This window comes from Sinocyclocheilus anshuiensis, unplaced genomic scaffold (genome assembly GCF_001515605.1).
Source record: "Sinocyclocheilus anshuiensis isolate Anshui unplaced genomic scaffold, SAMN03320099.WGS_v1.1 scaffold75, whole genome shotgun sequence".
NCBI lineage: Eukaryota > Metazoa > Chordata > Actinopteri > Cypriniformes > Cyprinidae > Sinocyclocheilus > Sinocyclocheilus anshuiensis.
The window spans coordinates 1,084,549-1,103,513 of NW_015549634.1; the positions used below are offsets into that span (position 1 = coordinate 1,084,549).

Below are 18,965 nucleotides of genomic sequence, written 5' to 3' on the forward strand. Positions count from 1 at the left end.
CGAATCGGTAATCGAATCGAATGCTTATGAACGAGAATTGAATCGGTAATCGAATCGCAAGCTTGTGAATGAGAATCGAATCGAATGCGTGTGAACGAGAATCGAATCGAATGCTTGTGAATGAGAATCGAATCGGTAATTGAATCGCAAGCCTGTGAATGAGAATCGAATCAGTAATCAAATCGAATCGCAAGCTTGTGAATAAGAATCGAATCGGTAATCGAATTGAATGCTTGCGAACGAGAATCGAATCGGTAATCGAATCAAATGCTTGCGAACGAGAATCGAATCGGTAATCGAATCGAATCGCAAGCTTGTGAATGAGAATCGAATCGGTAATCAAATCGAATGCTTGCGAACGAGAATCGAATCGGTAATCGAATCGAATGCTTGTGAATGGGAATCGAATCGGTAATCAAATCGAATCGCAAGCTTGTGAATGAGAATCGAACCAGTAATCAAATCGAATCTTAAGCTTGTGAATAAGAATCAAATCGGCAATCGAATCGAATGCGTGTGAACGAGAATCGAATCGAAAGCTTGTGAATGAGAATCGAATCGGTAATCGAATCGAATGCGTGTGAACGAGAATCGAATCGGTAATCGAATTGAATCGCAAGCTTGTCGAATCGAAAGCGTGTGAATGAGAATCGAATCGGTAATCGAATCGAATAGCAAGCCTGTGAATGAGAATCGAATCGGTAATCGAATCGAATAGCAAGCTTGTGAATGAGAATCGAATCGGAAATCGAATCGAATGCGTTTGAATCGGTAATCGAATCGAATGCGTGTGAACGAGAATCGAACCGGTAATCGAATCGAATGCGTGGGAACGGGAATCGAATCGAATCGAATAGCAAGCTTATGAATGAGAATCGAATCGGTAATCGAATCGAACAGCAAGCTTGTGAATAAGAATCGAATCAGTAATCAAATCGAATCGCAAGCTTGTGAATGAGAATCGAATTGAATCGGTAATCGAATAGCAAGCTTGTGAACGAGAATCGAATCGTTTGAGCTTGTGTCAAAACCCAGCCCTAGTGTGCATGCTCTCACCCTGTTGCTGTGGTCACTGATTTTGATGATGGGCTCGTTCTTCCTCAGATCCCAGACGATGGCTTTCCCGCTGGGGTTTGCGGAGGCCAGTATGTGCTGCACCTGACTGTTCCACGCCACCACGCTCACGTCCTCCGCCGGCTAACACACGACAGAACCAGCACAACGCCTGAGACTTCACAAAACACTCACAAAAACATCCCAAAAAACACTGTCCCAGAACTGGTTTTAGGTTTGCAACCCATTGTTTAGTCAGCTGAACTTTACAAAGAGATTTTAAAGAGGTTAATCAAAACCCAAACATTATAATAAAATATATTTTAAATTGAAGATGCATTATTCTGTGTGGTAATTTGCTGCCGTGGTTTATTTGTATGTTCCTTTTAAGTTACCCTGAAGTATTATTCACTGTACTTGTTTTTTTTGTTTTTTTCTTGGTATTTACGCTGTTATTCAAGCTCTGTAATGTTATTATTTCAAATTTTATAAAAACAATCACAAAAAAAATACATATATTTTAATATTTACTGACCTCATGATCGTTATAATTTATTAAATGTAATATTTAGTAACCTCATATATATATACCCATTTAGCCAATCATTATAAATTAATATTAAAATATATTAAATGTAATATTTAGTGAACTCATATATAGATATATACCCATTTAGCCAATCGTTATAATTTATTAAATGTAATATTTAGTAACCTCATATATAGATATATACCCATTTAGCCAACCTCATATCTATCTATACCCAGTTAGACACCCATTATAATATTAAAATATATCAATGAATAAATATATAATGACCTCATACAGTATATCTATCTAAGCCCAAGTAGCCATCCTTTATAATATTAAAGTGTACATTTTAATATTTAACAACTGCATATATCTATCTAAGCCCATGTAGACACCCATTCTAATATTAAAATATATAAATTTTTAGTGACATGCTCAAGCATGCAGCTAAACCAGAGAATCTGTGACTTTCCCACAAACCAGCAGGTGAAGATTTAATGCAGTTACTGCAATTCATTACTGTTCAAAACAACCAAACACACTCAGATGAACTGTGTTTTTAGGTAGTAACCCATTGTTTAGTGAGATGAATGGTTAGAGAAGAGGTCAATCAAAACCCAAACCACAGCAAAACCACCACAAACCCTCACAAAAACCAACGACCTTCCTCTTACCTCACAGAGCTGAAGAGACAGAGACAAACGCAGTCACTTTACGATGCTGTGAACACTGACCAAACAATACAGAACCGAAGAAAGGTTCCTACCTGTGACTTTGTGCCCGGCGTCATGGGATTACTGAAGTTGTTCAAGTCCCAGATGTATATTTCTGAATCGCTGGCTCCGGAGGCGATGAGGTTACTCTGATGCGGAGGAAACACACGTGTGTTTGTGAAAGCGTCAGCGGATGTGATCGGATGTTAAGCGAGAGTCTGAGCTGTACCTGGAAGCGGTTGTAGTCGAGCGCGTGCACAGGGCCTGTGTGTTTGTTGGACTGTCCGATCACGGCGTCCTCTGCCGCGCTGAGAATAGCGTCGGGGCTGAAGACGGTCACGCTTCCGCTCTCACTGCCGCCGATGAGCCGCCCGGACGAGCCCTTCACCTCCATATCAAACGCCACCCAGATCAGACTGTGAAACCTGACACACACACACACACACACACACACACACACACACACACGATTCAACTCATGTCTGATTATTTTCAGCTACAATTATTAAACAAATTATTAAATTAAAAAACAAACAAAACAATAAATGCACAAATCCCATGTTCATTAGATATGCTAAAAATAAAATATTATCTATCATAATACAGTATGTGACCCTGTACCACAAATCCAGTCATAAAAATTGAGATTTATGCATCATCTGAAAGCTGAATAAATAAACTTTCCATTGATGTATGGTTTGTTATGATAGAACAATATTTGGAAAATCTGGAATCTGAGGGTGCAAAAAAAACAAAATATTGAGAAAATCATCGTTAAAGTTGTCCAAATTAAGTTCTTAGCAATGCATACTACTAATCAAAAATTAAGTTTTGATATATTTACGGTAGGAGATTTACTAAATATCTTCATGGAACATGATCTTTACTTAATATCCTAATGATTTTTGGCATAAAAGAAAAATGTATAATTTTGACCCATACAATGTATTGTTGGCTATTGCTACAAATATACCCCAGCGACTTAAGACTGCTTTTGTGCTCCAGGGTCACATATTAACATTAGCAGCATTTTGTGCACCACTAGCTGGTCCCCACTGAGTGATAACTTTAGGCAAAATCTGCAACCTTGACACATTACATGTGTATATATATATATATATATATACTGTACATATACAGTGTGCCATAAGTATCGGAACAGTAATGACAAAATTGCTCTGTTTGCTGTGTTGTCAAGACATCTGCAAATATGATTAAAAGATGAATATGAGACAAAACTACAGAATGCCACATTTTATTATTAGCTGTTTCAACACATACATGTTTTACCAAATAAAAAAGGACAGCACTTTTAGAATTCATATGTGAGCATAAGTATTGGAACAGTTACTGTAAAAGATTAAAAGCTATTATTTAGTGCGTGCGATAACATAGACATCACCAGACTCTTGATCTTATCCTTTGAAACGTTTCCCAGCCTTTAATGCAGCCAATTCCAGCTGTTGCTTGTTTTGGAGAGTTTCTGCCTTTAGTCTCCTCTTCAGCCGGTGAAATTCATGTTCAATCTCAGATTTAAATCTGGAGATTGATTTGGGCAACCTAAAACCAGCCTTTAATGCAGCCAATTCCAGCTGTTGCTTGTTTTGGAGAGTTTCTGCCTTTAGTCTCCTCTTCAGCCGGTGAAATTCATGTTCAGTCAGAATTAAATCTGGAGATTGATTTGGGCCATCTAAGACTTTACATTTCTTTGCCCTGATAAACTCCTCGACTGAACTGGCAGGGTGTTTTGGGTCATTGTCCTGAAGCAATATGAAGCGCTTTCTGATGAATCTGGTGGCCTTTTCTTGAATATTGGTAGCCAAGATGGTTTTGTACCCTTCTAAATTCATTCTGCTGCTGCCATCATACATTAAATCATCATTAAATGTTTGTTGCTGATCAGAGGTTTGCATCTTGCTGTAGCTTCTGTAATTCTGTGTCGAAGTCTCCTGCGCACAGTAGATTGTCAGAGCATCACCCAGCTTTCTGGAGGTTGTTGGTGATTTTACGGTTCATTTTCACAGCTTTTATGATTTGTCTGTCATTGTTTTTCTCAGCCGATCAGGTCGTTGTTAGTTGCTGATGTTGCCGGTGGTTTCCAAACTCTTGATTTCTCCATGCTCTTTGTTTTTAATTTACTTCCTCTTTTCTTTTAGCATCCAAATTGCTTGCTTTTCTCTCATCTTCATCCTGGTTTGTGTGTGTCGTCATCGAATGCAGAAGCTATGGATATAACTGATACCACACATTCCCTGCTTTTAATATCTGAAGAATTAATGCAACGGGACACAGCTGATCACTTACAGAGAACTGTGAGGCAACTGCTCCAATACTTGTACTCACATCAGATAGTGGGATGAAACTCTAAAAGTGCTGTCCTTTTTATTTGGTAAAACATCTATGTGTTGAATCACCCAATAATAAAATGTGACAATTTGTAGTTTTATCTCATATTCATCTTTTAATCATATTTGCAAATGTCTTGACTCCACAGCAAACAGTACTTATGGAGGGCACTGTATATATACATATATATATACTAATAACCCGAGAGAAAAACTGGAAATTCAATTTTTGTGTCAATTTGTAAAATGACAAATTGATAACACTTCAGTGAGAGTGACACACGACGAAACCGGTTCACACACGTGTGTTTGTGCGTGTCAGATCGCACAGAACTCATTCTGCTCTCTAAACCAAAGCTGCTGTTCAACCGGTATTTCTGCTATTCTGTCACTGCTGGGGGGAAATGCTATTAATATAAAGATAAATTCACCTTCGAGGAAGAGACATCTCCAAACTGCTGCAACTCAATCACTTCATGTCAAAGCTAAGTAGATGTTTTGAATGTTTTCTGTAGAGCTCAGTGTGGAGAGAGATTGTAATAAACATTCCTAACACACCCAGACAATCCCTTCACAAATACCTTCAGATGAGGACACCAACTCAACGAGATTTCTACACATTCTGAATGTGTATGTCTATGCAAAAGTCATGGCCACGGCATTTTCAGTTAAAATTTATGTAAAACGCTTTTAACATTCAGTAACTTTTTTTTCTTTTCTTTTTTTCGTGAAAGATTAAACGCTGTTCTTTTGAACTTTTCTATTCACCCGTGAATCCTGAAAAATAAAATGCATCACGGTTTCCACACAAATATCGTGCAGCACGACTGTTTTCAGCATTGATGATAATCAGAAATGTTTCTAATAATCAGCGTATTAGAATGATTTCTGAAGATCATGTGACACTGAAGACTGGAGTAATGATGCTGAAAATACAGCTTTGATCACAGAAATAAATTACAACTTAACAGATACTCACACAGAAAACGGCTATTTTAAATTCTAATAATATTTCACAATTTTACTGTATTTTTGATCAAATAAATGCAGCCTTGGTGAGCAGAAGAGACTTCAAAAACATAAAAAATCTTGCAAACTTTTGAATGGTATGCTGTATAATATATATCATATGGCAGCAGTACTGTATGATATTCCAAACACAGTCGAAGTTTCCAGAATAACTGACCTGTTAGAAGTGGGCAGAGTTCCTCTGAGCTTCATGTCCATGGATGAATCAGCGAAATCCATCTCAAAGATCTCCAGAACGGCGCTGGTGTTGAAGGATGCATCCAGCTGCTGCGCTGCGGTTCCTGCAGATACGAGACAGTGAAGAAGACCAGATCACTCCAGCATTCTGGATGCGTCTGAATAATACAAGCACCAGCTGACAGGTGAAAACACACACATAGGCACAGTTACCTAAGGCCAGGTACACGGGATGCTTTGTCGCAGGACTCCACGCCTGTGTCGCCGTCCTGAGTATCTCCTTCACCCTCATCTTCCTCCCAAATCCTGAAGAGACGAGAACATGATGAGACAATCTGACATGCCATGCATCTGCATTAATCAGAATCAGAATGAGCTTTATTGCCAGGTATGTTTACACATACGAGGAATTTGTTTTCGTGACTTCCACGGTGCAACAGAATGACAGTGACACAGATAATGAAAGAATAAAAATAGAACAATAGGGAATAACAACAAATAGACAATTATGTATGTACAGGTATATTATGTGCAAATTCGAAATGCAACTAAGTATGTCATTTAACAACGTCAGATCAGCCTAAAGAACCCGTATCTTAATATTACGTTAAATAAAAACGCTTAGAAACAACATTAACACGAAATCACGAAAACAGTAGCACTACACTAATATATGTGTGTCAAATACAGCATATATTACGTCTCAGACTCCAATTATATATATATAGTATCAGATTAATTTTTCATCCTCATAAACTATACGTGTAATAAATGTCTCGTGGAGCCAATATAGAGCAGAAATGTATGTTTATAATCACAGGTTATTCCTGATCATCTGCTTTTAGCGTTAGCATTAACCTGCTGCTTACTGTCTGCGCTCCACAAACCTAAACACACGGATGAGATCGCGATCACACACACCATCTAACATCACAACCTCGATTTAATCCTAAAAACGTCTGATTACAGCAAGTGTTGTGTGTGTACTTACGGTTGTTTGTGACTATTAGTCTCGTTTGTGTGTTGAAGAGATTTTAGCGGCGCTCCGCGCGTCACTCATGGGGAATGTAGTCCGGCGCGGAATTGTAGTCCAGTACGGCAGCCGGCGAGGGACAGTGTTTACGAAACGATGAAGACTCAAAACTAACAATCTGCTCGACGCGATTTATATTTCTACTAACGCCAACATCGCTTAGATTACAAATTAAGCCAACAGTGCCCATATAAAAGTTCCTTTAACATTTAGGAGATTTTATAAGTGAAAAAGCCAGCTACACACACATTATATCAATTATTGTTTAACACTTAATGCTGTTCTTATTAAAAGCATTTTTTTTTTTGGAACTTTTAGTTCAAAGACTGACTACTGACATCCCATCTGATGTTAAAAGGTAATAAAATTATTGAATTGATTTATTACATATATAATATAAATACATGTAACTAACACACATCACGCAGACACTCCACTAACATGAAACAACAGTTGTTCTCTTAGTTTCAAAAATGTTATTTATATCATTATTAATAATTATACTACACATAATGAAATGCTGATGACGGTTTAAGGTCTCATTTGAATGAAAGGTAAGAAATGGTAAATCCGACAGATGACATTTAAGTTAACTTTATTAGAGCATGTAACTAACACACATCACGCAGACACTCCACTAACATGAAACAACAGATGTTCTCTTAGTTTCAAAAATGTTATTTATATCATTATTAATAATTATACTACACATAATGAAATGCTGGGCCCGGTTTTTCAAAAGGTTTAATCCGGATAAAATTGATCCGGATTTAGTAATCCTTTTTTTGCGATCCGTGATCACGTAATCCAGCTTACTTTTGGAGCCAGTAATCCGACAGATGACATTTAAGTTAACTTTATTAGAGAGACAGAAATATACACAAGTTATGAAACAGAGAGGTTTCTAGCATTAGATTTCATAATTTTTGACAGGTTCTGGTTCTTTCGCAGGATCTCCGCCTCTCTCCAGATACAGGTCGCTGTAAGGATACTGTTTAGGAGCCTGGAAAGAGAAAGACAGATGATGAGACTCATTCATAACATCTGTGGAATACAATACTATATAATGTTAAATTAACCCTGGTGTGCAATTGGTTGCAAAAAATCACAAGCTAAAAGAGTTTGCAATTCCTAGTTTGCTAGTGATGCAGAAATAACACGCTTCCCTTTGAAATGTTCTGTAAATGAACCGTTTTTCTACTGTGCAGTTCTCCCTTTACTCACCACAGGCTGGTAGCAGGGGAACATCTCTCCCAAACCAAACATCAGCAGCATGAAGCCCACGAACCCCAGCAGCTGGTTCCGCATCGTCCTCCACTCCACGGGGCTCGGAGACGTGTCAACCCTGTTCCTGATGTACATGTCAAAGTCCCAGTGCATCTAAACAAACATCACAAAATATTCACTTTCTCTAGTAAAAGAAAAGGTCTGAATCGGGAGAGAAATCTGCAAAGATCAAGCACTGTTTACAAGCCAAAACAGCTCTGAACAAATACAGTATGTGTGTGGGTTTTGTTGTGAGATGGACTTTTTCACTGGAGGATAGGCTTGCCGCGATTGACGGTGATACCGTTGCAACACCGGTTACGTCACTTGCCCACCGCGGCACCGACCCCCACCGTCGTTTTGATTTTTTATAGTAATAAAACTAATTTGAAAGTGAAAGTAAAATGCGCACGGCGCTTTTAAGCTATTTAAAAGCGAAGGAAAGCGAGGAAAATTCAAACGAACTGAAAACGAACAATTGCTTTACTCCGAATTGCCGCTATTTCAAAGTGAAAGTAAAATGCGCCCGCAGATTTTACAAGCTATTTAAAAGCGAAGGAAAGCCAGGAAAAGAGGGAACGCCCCCGCGGTGATACAGGTGTTGTCACACGTCGATTAACCAGTGGGAAAATGTCCTCACCGTCACAACCCTACTGGAGGAAGCGTTATTATGGATTATGGGTTAAAAGTGTCTTATTGATTTTGCCAGAATCTGTTCAATTAAACATATCACAGGCTGATAGTGTAGCCTAGCCTTAGCAACTCTACTGGCTAGGCGGCTCATTCTTATGAATTGGAAGTCAGCAGCCAGCTCCCCCTCCTTATCGCCAATGGGTTTTTGATTTTTTCCAAGCTCTCAGGACGGAAAAGATTCGGTTTGCGATAAAACAAAAGCCTAAACTTTTTTTGAGAGTCTGGAGCCCTTTTCTGAAATATTTTAAGGAGACAACTGTATCTTAATTTTATTTGTTTATTTATTTTATTTAATTATTCATTTATTCGCTTTCTTTCTTTCTTTATTGGAATGTATAACTATGATTGCCTGAATGAATGTATGGTTGTGTTATGTGTGTATATCTATTATTTATAGTATATTGCTATATTTATGTTATTGTTACTTTCTGTTTGACCTAAGATGAACCAAATAAAAGCTAAAAAAAAAAAATGTCTTGATGGATTGGTTTTTACAAACATGCAGCTTTTGTCTTCACAAGATGTTAATTGATGAACTAGAGTCGTGTCACCTTGTAGGCAAAAATGCATGGTGCTTTAAACACTATATTCTATAGTACTTTCAAAAAGCATGCAATGGAATTGAAAAGCGGCATGAAAAATGTGCATGCTGTCAAGTGTCAAAAAAACTGAAAAATGGCTTTGTAAATGCATGTGTGCACTTGTGTAGATTCATCAAACAAAAACCAGGATTTATAGGATGAACGTTAATCTCACCGGCTCTCCCCAGTTCCTCCTGAGATCAGGATGGTCCCACTGATACCAGGGGTCTCGCTCTTGCTGCGATCGCTCCGGAAGCATGGGGTAATCACCGTACCTGCGTAACAACAGAGCAAATGTATTTAAATACATCATCAGCCATTCATCTTCCTGGAAACAAAATACATTATTCACTCAAAGTGTGCTAACAGACACTCACCCCATGCCGTCATTAGGATAAGGTTTGTAATCTTCCAGCGTCATGTTGTATTTTTTGGCCGCTGCTGCCATCTCCTCTGGGCTTCTGGGGTACGCACCGGGTAATGTGTCCTTAGAAGGACCAGATGCTGTAACACAACACACCATTATTATTATGATTACACATTACACACAATAACAAGAGAAGAAATCAGAAAAAGAAAAGAGTTCTCCAGACTACTTTAGACACACATAAACAAAATCATGTATAAACTTGTATTTTAGATAGCTAGTTAAGTAATTAAATCTATCATCTAAAAAACATACAGCCTATAGTATATAATAATACACAGTCAGGTGCACACAAGGCCAACAAAATTGAACATTTTGAAGAAACACGTAGAAAAAAACATAACAAGGCATTTAATTTATAATATGTTAAAACAAAACAGCAATTAATCCTAATGCAAAGCAGTTAACAATTAATTGCATTTGTTTACAATCACGTAAAAACACTATTAGGGGTTCGCTTAGCATGTTAGCTCCGCAGCCTTGACATGAAGGTTATCATTCATTAGATACTATAAAACGCTGCTTTTATAGCCTATATTCCCATAATATGAAATAGCATATGTGTAAGACAGCACCTGCTCTTGTTCCGAGGATAATGTTTGAGATTGCCGGTGTTTTTCCTTTAGTAAGAGCTCGGGTCAGGAGACCCGCTCTGAGGGCCGCCATCTTTCCTCTCTGACACTCCGCAGCGCTCATGCGCGGACTGACGTCACAGATTCTGCACAGAGGATACGCCCCCAATGACGCTGCCGCAGAAAGCGAATGTGACCGCAAATTATTAAATAAATGGTTTTACACAATAAGACATTGTTTTGTATAAATGTGAAGTCAAAAAGTTTTTTAGAGTCACTGTGAAAAACACAAGGAGCAAGAATCAATAGAAGAAGTACAAAAAGACATAAAATAAAAATACATTAAAACAATAATAATAAATCATAATGAGATATTTTGAGATAGAGAGGCGAACAGAGGTTTCAAACTTTCTATTTAGTTTTTTAAACGAAAGTTTTAAAGTAAAAAATGTTTATTTATTATATAATAAAAAAAAAAAAAACTTGCTATGTGTAAGCTAACTGAGGCTTGTTATAGCACGTGCTTATTATTGCTCTTTAGTTGATTTTGATTGCTTCTGTTGTCCTCATTTGTAAATCGCTTTGGATAAAAGCATCTGCTAAATGACTAAATGTAATGTAAAGTAGGCCTACTTATTAAAGCTCTGAAACATTTTCACAAACTCACAAAGAAATATATTAAAGGAGGGCTTACATTTTTTTTTCCATTTGCATGCATGAATATGATATTTACCCACCAATAAAACAAAGTTGGCAGAATCCGAAAAATTAGAATTTAAATCACACTTAAATTATATTCTACGGTGTATGATATGATTATTATCGTCATTTAATGTTACTTATTCCAAATGTATGTGTATATATATTAATTCGTTAGTTTGTTCGTTCATTCCAAGAGAATGAAAAAGAAAACAGTTGTTGTTTTGTTTTTTGATTTTTTAAATCTGACATTGAATTTTGATTCTCTGTCAACGCTGTACTTCTTCAAGACATCCACACGATGGCAACATTGTTAGGATAACTAGCTTTTATTAGTCGCCTACTGGTAGTTTTGATCTCATAAACTGAATGCAAGACGTTCTCGCGACCTTCAGACTGTCAAATTGTAGGCCAGCCAGTCTCACATAACTACATTACCCACAATGCCCCGCTTCCCTGCCGCGTCACCAGCGCTCAGCGGAGCATCCTGAGTCTCGAGCGACGAGCAGAACGCGCAAATGATGATTTCTGGCGTTTTCTTTCGCGACAGGTGATGGTTGCACGCCGAAGCGGAATCGTTCGTTATGGCCCGAGCCGTGGAATATTTCCTGACGGGTGTTCTTTAAGTGAGGAATGTCAGCTGGTGTTTCTTCCATCGGGATTCACGCGCAAATTGCAGGAAGATGAAGAAGCAATTCAACCGAATGCGACAACTGGCCAACCAGACCGTGGGCAGGTAAAACACCTTCGCTGCTGATGACGGACGAATAACGGCGCAAACGGCGATCAGTCGACGTGTCGTGAATATATGATCAGCTTTACCTTATTTATTCACATATGCAAATGTAAAAACGTGACGTTTAGAATGGAAATGATAGACTCGGGCTGTTAGCGTGAGGTGTTGTTTGGTCTATGTGTTTGAGTAGATCTGATGCTGTTCTTGGGTTTAGTGATGTAGTGATGTTGTGATGGAGACAGGCATCTGTGGAGCGGTCCTGATGTGGGCCTCTAGAGCATCCTTCACCTGTCCTGACCCCAGACCCAAACCTATTAGCCACAATCTATCTGTCTGTCTGTCTGTCTGTCTGTCTATCTACCTGTCTGTCTGTCGTCTGTCTTCATCAGGATATGTAATTTTTCTCATTTATCTGCTCAGTTTGACCAAAAAATTTGTCAACTAAGTTAAATGGTTGTTAGGCCGGTCACAATTGCTTTATTTCTTTGCATTTATTAAAGATTAGATGATGTTGCATTCCAGTGGTTTTATTCTGGTAAATCCATGTGGATTGGAATGGAATCTCTGTGTGTGTGTGTGTGTGTGTGTGTGTGTTTGTGTGTGTCTTGGTTACTACGGCAACATGATGTGATGCTGTTTTGTCATTAATGTGATGAATTGCAGGAGATTCCCTGGAGATCAGTGACTAATGACTGAGACGAGGGACACCCGATTTAACGAAGGACAGGCAGAGAGCACGCTTATTACACTTAATAGTATGCAATTACATTAATTAATAATGCAAAATTAATAGTCGTAGGCATTGTTTTTGTGTCTGTGGTCAAGTTGTTATTGGCTCATAGTGTTTTTAGTGGACTAATAAGGCTGATTTTTGACTCAAATGAACCAAAATGTATGTTAATCGTTGGCTGGTAGATTTTGAAACTGTTAATCAGGTTATTGTGCCAGGAACATGAATTAGAAAGTAAATAGAGTCGGTTTTGATGTCGTGTGACTTTTGTTTGCATTCTTCTCTCAAATGCAGATGGACTGTAGGAGAATAATAGCAGCGCCCATTAAATATGCAAGTCATTGTGTTTAATTAAAGCACTGCCGGATCGATGTAGCGATGGGTTGCGAGGCGTCTGACTGTGTTATTGTGCTCTAATGCATGTTGAACAACTCCTACTGTACGAGGTCAAACTGCGCAAAATCCTCTTGTTCACATCAAACACCCCATGAATTCAGAATTGGATTGTTGTAGCTTTTAGTTCATTTCATGTACTATTTATACAGTATAACTTAATACAGACATTTTAGGAGTACAGTTGCATATAGAAACTGTAATACAGCTGTGTGCAGATATATGCAACGTGCAGACTTAAAAACATTTGATTTAACACTCATGCAAGCGAATCGTGCCCACAGCTAAAGTTTAGCTGCTAAACTGTAAACACGTCGCAAAACAATAATGGTGAATACGTTAGCCGAGTGATAACTGATGAAACAATACAGTTTGTAAACCAAAATATGTCTACATTCTTTGTTATTAAACAAAGTAATTAGAAAGACAGTCTACATTAATCGACACATTCTTTAGGAAATAGTGGGTTCACAGTGAATTATCAGTAGGGTTGCAAAGGGGTGGAAAATTTCCGGTAAATTTCCGGAAACGTTCCAAAAAATCCCTGGAATGTTCCAAAAAAATCCTGGAAAGTTTTCAAAATTTCTGGAATATTTCCGAAATTTACTGGAAATTTTCCACCTTTTTGCAACCCTAATTATCAGAACTATTTCAGTAAGACAGTAATATCGTGGTTTACCTGGAAACCTAAAGCTGCACTATGTATACATCACATATTAGCACAAAAAATTGATATTTTGAGCACTCAATTGAAAATGTACACATAACGTATCAATCGGCAAGTCATTGTGTTTAATTAAAGCACTGCCGGATCGATGTAGCGATGGGTTGCGAGGCGTCTGACTGTGTTATTGTGCTCTAATGCATGTTGAACAACTCCTACTGTACGAGGTCAAACTGCGCAAAATCCTCTTGTTCACATCAAACACCCCATGAATTCAGAATTGGATTGTTGTAGCTTTTAGTTCATTTCATGTACTATTTATACAGTATAACTTAATACAGACATTTTAGGAGTACAGTTGCATATAGAAACTGTAATACAGCTGTGTGCAGATATATGCAACGTGCAGACTTAAAAACATTTGATTTAACACTCATGCAAGCGAATCGTGCCCACAGCTAAAGTTTAGCTGCTAAACTGTAAACACGTCGCAAAACAATAATGGTGAATACGTTAGCCGAGTGATAACTGATGAAACAATACAGTTTGTAAACCAAAATATGTCTACATTCTTTGTTATTAAACAAAGTAATTAGAAAGACAGTCTACATTAATCGACACATTCTTTAGGAAATAGTGGGTTCACAGTGAATTATCAGTAGGGTTGCAAAGGGGTGGAAAATTTCCGGTAAATTTCCGGAAACGTTCCAAAAAATCCCTGGAATGTTCCAAAAAAATCCTGGAAAGTTTTCAAAATTTCTGGAATATTTCCGAAATTTACTGGAAATTTTCCACCTTTTTGCAACCCTAATTATCAGAACTATTTCAGTAAGACAGTAATATCGTGGTTTACCTGGAAACCTAAAGCTGCACTATGTATACATCACATATTAGCACAAAAAACTTGATATTTTGAGCACTCGATTGAAAATGTACACATAACGTATGAATCTTACTTACAGGTTGTGCTTCGGAGACGCTTGTTGGTCCAAATAAAGAAGATTAGAAGCCAACGAAGATTAGAAAAGCAGTCAAAATGGCTGAAAAACTAAATTCGAATTTTGTACTTAAATATGATAAAAATTCGAATTTAAAATGCATAATTTCAGTTAGGGTAAAGAACAGCTTTTGGCTTCTCTCCTGAGGCCACAAGAGGGTGCATCGAGCAAAATATTACTAATGCACGTTTATTAATAAGATAACATGACTATCTGTGGAAAAAAAGTGCATAATGTTTAAAATAATGTTTATAAACCAATTATAATTAATTAAGTTGCTTAAACAACTATAAACAAAACAGCATCATGTTTGTATGCATAGTTTAATACAAAGGACCGAAAGCCAATCACACAGAATACATTTTTCATTTAAAAACACGAGTTGCAGTGGGGTGGGAAAAACCCCCGCCATAAGTCTCGAGATATGTTTATTCAAAGTTGAACATGCATTAATTTTGCATGGCTTTCTAAATATGCGGCTCTTTTGTGCGAGACGCGAGTGCAAAAGTGATAGATGTCCCTCTAGAAAATGCACAAAATATGCGTTCTGTGTGAACGGCTTGGTTTTAATTTTGACGTAAACAAGATCTTCTCCGCACTGATGTTCTCTTTTCCCGCAGTATTTTTAATGAGCAACGCAGCAGCGCTGCATCTAGTGGCTTCAACTGGATAGGCTAAAAAACATTATAATGCAACGACACTTACATCGTCATCGCGTCTCGTGCGCCGCTGATAAGACTGTCTGACGCACACCTAAAATTCGAATGCAACGTTTTTGCATTCGAATGTGGATTTTTATTTTAAACTCGACGAATATTTAAAATTCCTCGGTAAAATGACGAGCGCACAACAAAAGGTTCGCATTGTATTGCTGTGGTATTGTGAAAAAATTTATTTTAACCACTGATTCCTCACATCATCATCTATCGGCAATGAAAACAAAACAAACTTGCTCTCACAGCGTCTTCTCGACATGATGTAAACACACTAACTCGTACTTATGTGCAGAAAAATGTTTTGCAAAGAAATTGTTTAAAATGTAAATGGGACGACAGTCAATTATACAGTTTAGCATCATTATACAGAAGTATTTGAGTATGGAAGGACACCACTGACCAATCACAATCAAGTATTCTGTGAACTATTGCATGAAAGCAACGTTCCTACGTTTTTTGATCATCTGATGGCGTTTCTGGTCATTTGTGCTTCAAATCTCATTTTTATGGATTGTCTCTATGATCATTCATTTCAGGCCAAGCACTAAATGTGTGTGCATGTTAGAGGAAAACACACATTTAATGCACAATTTAACCAGAGTATATTAGATATATTTTCAGTCATTTTTTGCTGTTATTTTGACTGTAAAACCCTTCTGTTGGGCTTCAGCCTGAATAATGAAGTTCTGTTCTCATAGCCAAAAATCCTGTGGTGTTTCTGACATGAGTTTGTGTTCAAGCCGAACATGAGCTGAATGTCCATTCATGTGTATTAGTTGAAGTACAGTCAACTTCAGATGCAACTGTTGTATTGATCATATTTACATGCATTGACTTGATTAATATTACCTGGTTAAAACTATATTTTTGTTTCAAGAAAGCAGACTTTAATAGCTGGCATATGTCGGTGTTAATTGGAATTGTGCATTTATGCAAACACTGGATATTCATATATACAGTTGTGCTCATAAAATTACATACCCCTTGCAGAATATGCAAAATCTTAATAATTTTAACAAAATAAGAGGGATCATGAAAATTGCATGTTATTGTTTATTTAATACTGTCCTGAATAAGCTATTTCACATAACAGATGTTTATATATTCTCCACAAGACAAAATAATAACTGAATTCATAAAAAAATGACCCTGTTCAAAAGTTTACATCTTAATACTGTGTGTCGTTTCCTGGATGATCCACGACTGTTTTTATGTTTTGCGATAGTTGTTCATGAGTCCCTCGTTGGTCCTGAGCAGTTCAATAGCCTGCTGTTCTTCAGAAAACCCCCCCCAGCTCCTGCACATTCTTTGGTTTTCCAGCATCTTCTGCATATTTGAACCCTTTCCAACAGTGACTGTATGATTTTGAGATCCATATTTTCACAATGAGGACAACTGAGGTACTCATACAGAACTATTACAAAAGGTGAAAACATGTACTGATGCTCAAGAAGGCAGCCCAATGCATTAAGAGCCAGGGGGGTGTAAACTTTTGAACAAGATGATGATGTGTAAATATTTCTTATTTTGTTTAAAGATCATATTTTTTAATTTGGTACTGGACTTCAGAAGCTACATAAACACCTAAATGTTTCCCAGAAGACAAAATAAGTACAATTTACCCCAATCATCCAAATCAAAATTGATTACAGCATTAAAATAATTAGTTTTACATTGCATCATGTTTTTTTTTGTCTTTGCTATGTTTTTTTGCTATGCTAGAAAAAAATGTATGTTGTATTAATGTCATCATACAGCACAGATCAAGTTAATAAAAGTCAGCAAAATCACATAATAAATGCAATCAAATTACTTTTAAAATATACACTACCTTTCAAAAGTTTGAGGGCCATACATTTGTTTTAGAGAAATTAATGCTTTTATTTAGCAAGGATACATTAAATTGAGTGCAACCAAGTAAGCAACTCTTTTTGACCTTCATATCAATGCATATAATAGATTATGTTTCTAAATGTGTTTTTAATGCTGCCTTTGCTTTGATAAAAAGACAGATCTAAATGCAGATAGCTTTGTTTTGTGTGCATGTGATGGCTAATATAGTGTAATATTATCTGTGTGATAATGGTTAGATTAGCTATATCTCTTTGAAGCCCTGCAGGCTGATATTAAAGCGCCTCACTGTAAATCAACAGCATTGCACTAGTATTATTTACAGCTCTGTTTGACCCTAATTACCCTGTGAATCATTAGCTGAGCTCGTCTCACTGTCGAGCATCTGTGTTTGTTTGTTAACGACAGCAATTACTGTAAAACGCACTCACCCTTCGGCCAGAAATGAAACTTTTGTGATCGTGTATTCATCTTCATGTCATTTCTTTCCTTCTTAGAATGCAAAAGGACAGTTTTTCAGAAGGATGCAATGACATTTCATCTGTTAAGCTCCAAAAACATCACGAAAGCATCATAAAAATATGATTAACATCAGTCCATATGACCGATGCACTAGAATCATCTGAAGAATAGACTCAAATTTATGTGTTAAATAGGGATGTGACGATATCACGATACGATATTATTGCGATATGAAGTCCACAATACGATATTTATTGCGATATTTAAAAAGAAAAGAAAAAACAAATGAAGAATTGGACAAAATTTAAATTTTGTATATTTTAAAGTTAAATTATTCTATCTAGTGCACTTTGAGAGTTCAAAATTAAAAGATCCAACCCATGTTTCTTAACTAAGAAAACTTAAATCAGAAAAAATCTGAATTGACTTGTACCTGAACTTTAAAGGGGACTCAACCCTCTATTTATTTGTGATATACTGTCTCAGTCTAAATTACATTCACACTGGTGTTTTAAGAAGCCAAACAAATTAGAATATAATAACAACAATCACAGTAGTAGCCATATGTTGTAGAACAATTGCACTGTAAAATAAATGAAAATGAATATTTCATAAACTCACAGCACATGCAATAAGCCAAGCTGCAATAAAAACAGCCGTTCTGAGACGTGAAAAAACACCGGATCACGAGCTGATCGTATGAACAATGTGTGCGCTTCGTATTAAAACATGCAGCGAAAACAGACTTGATGAAGAGATGAAGCATATTGTGCTTTCGGTTTGAGTTCGTTTGACAGATACTGTGCCAAAGCATAATGGCCCAAAACAAATATATTTTAAAAACTACACTTTTTTGCCCGGAAGACTAGGGATGCACCGAAATGAAAATTCTAGGCCGAAGCCGAACAAAATGAAACACTGGGCCAAAGGCCGAATACCGAACACGGTTTTTCACATTCTTTCCCCATGTAGTCCTATTTTGCCATTTTTTTCACAATTGCATTAATTAAATAGCCAAAATGTGCTTTTTACTGTTTTGTCTTGATTTTCAAATAAAAAAATCAATTCTCATTACGAATTTGGGAAGATGTTTGTCGCACGTATCACATTGTAACATTTTTGAAAAAATTCACAAAAATGTTACTGAGTAACAAGTTCAGCGCAGCTTTTCCTCGCGCTTTGGACTTTGAACCCTGGCGCCGCGAGCTCGTGCAGCGCTGTCAGAATGCATGCAATTCGTGCGTGCATTAGAAAATATAACATTCTGCAGTTTATTTACTAATCGTTTGAGGCCA

At 37.1% G+C, this 18,965-nt stretch overlaps 3 protein-coding genes across 5 annotated transcripts in view; 1 reads left to right on the plus strand and 2 right to left on the minus strand.

Annotated features, from left to right (window-relative positions):
- LOC107659695 (protein transport protein Sec31A-like) overlaps nt 1-6,968 on the minus strand; it is a 33,773-nt gene extending 26,805 nt beyond the window's left edge. Inside the window, exons 1-7 of one of the 3 annotated variants that reach the window (XM_016448718.1) lie at nt 6,841-6,967; nt 6,063-6,155; nt 5,830-5,953; nt 2,528-2,723; nt 2,352-2,447; nt 2,260-2,268; nt 1,057-1,197 (exon numbers count right to left, since the gene is read on the minus strand). In XM_016448718.1, coding sequence (XP_016304204.1) covers nt 1,057-1,197; nt 2,260-2,268; nt 2,352-2,447; nt 2,528-2,723; nt 5,830-5,953; nt 6,063-6,141 — 645 coding nt within the window. In that variant the 5' untranslated portion in view covers nt 6,142-6,155; nt 6,841-6,967. Of the gene's footprint in view, nt 1-1,056; nt 1,198-2,259; nt 2,269-2,351; nt 2,448-2,527; nt 2,724-5,829; nt 5,954-6,062; nt 6,156-6,840 lie in introns of all 3 variants that reach the window. The other 2 variants (XM_016448716.1, XM_016448717.1) reach the window with 2 other exon arrangements.
- Nucleotides 6,969-7,726: 758 nt separating this feature from the next.
- LOC107659674 (NADH dehydrogenase [ubiquinone] 1 beta subcomplex subunit 8, mitochondrial-like) lies at nt 7,727-10,588 on the minus strand. Its single transcript, XM_016448683.1, has 5 exons — nt 10,425-10,588; nt 9,800-9,926; nt 9,598-9,697; nt 8,107-8,262; nt 7,727-7,885 (listed from the first exon to the last, which is right to left on the minus strand). The coding sequence occupies exons 1-5, from the start codon at nt 10,543-10,545 to the stop codon at nt 7,793-7,795; spliced, it is 597 nt and encodes a 198-aa protein (XP_016304169.1). The 5' UTR covers nt 10,546-10,588; the 3' UTR covers nt 7,727-7,792.
- A 921-nt stretch (nt 10,589-11,509) lies between these two features.
- Nucleotides 11,510-18,965, plus strand: part of LOC107659658 (rho GTPase-activating protein 44-like) — a 38,339-nt gene continuing 30,883 nt past the window's right edge. The window contains exon 1 of the mRNA XM_016448669.1: nt 11,510-11,856. Coding sequence (XP_016304155.1) covers nt 11,804-11,856 — 53 coding nt within the window. The 5' untranslated portion in view covers nt 11,510-11,803. The remainder of the gene's footprint in view (nt 11,857-18,965) is intronic.

Bases quoted from the DNA above. Each gene is read 5' to 3' on its own strand.
- LOC107659674 (XM_016448683.1), bottom strand. From the start codon at position 10,545: ATGAGCGCTGCGGAGTGTCAGAGAGGAAAGATGGCGGCCCTCAGAGCG. The intron at 8,263-9,597 runs GTGAGATTAACG...ATGTTTGTTTAG, and splicing joins GGAGGAACTGGGGAGAGCCG to ATGCACTGGGACTTTGACAT. The intron at 7,886-8,106 runs GTGAGTAAAGGG...TTCTCTTTCCAG, and splicing joins TCCCCTGCTACCAGCCTGTG to GCTCCTAAACAGTATCCTTA.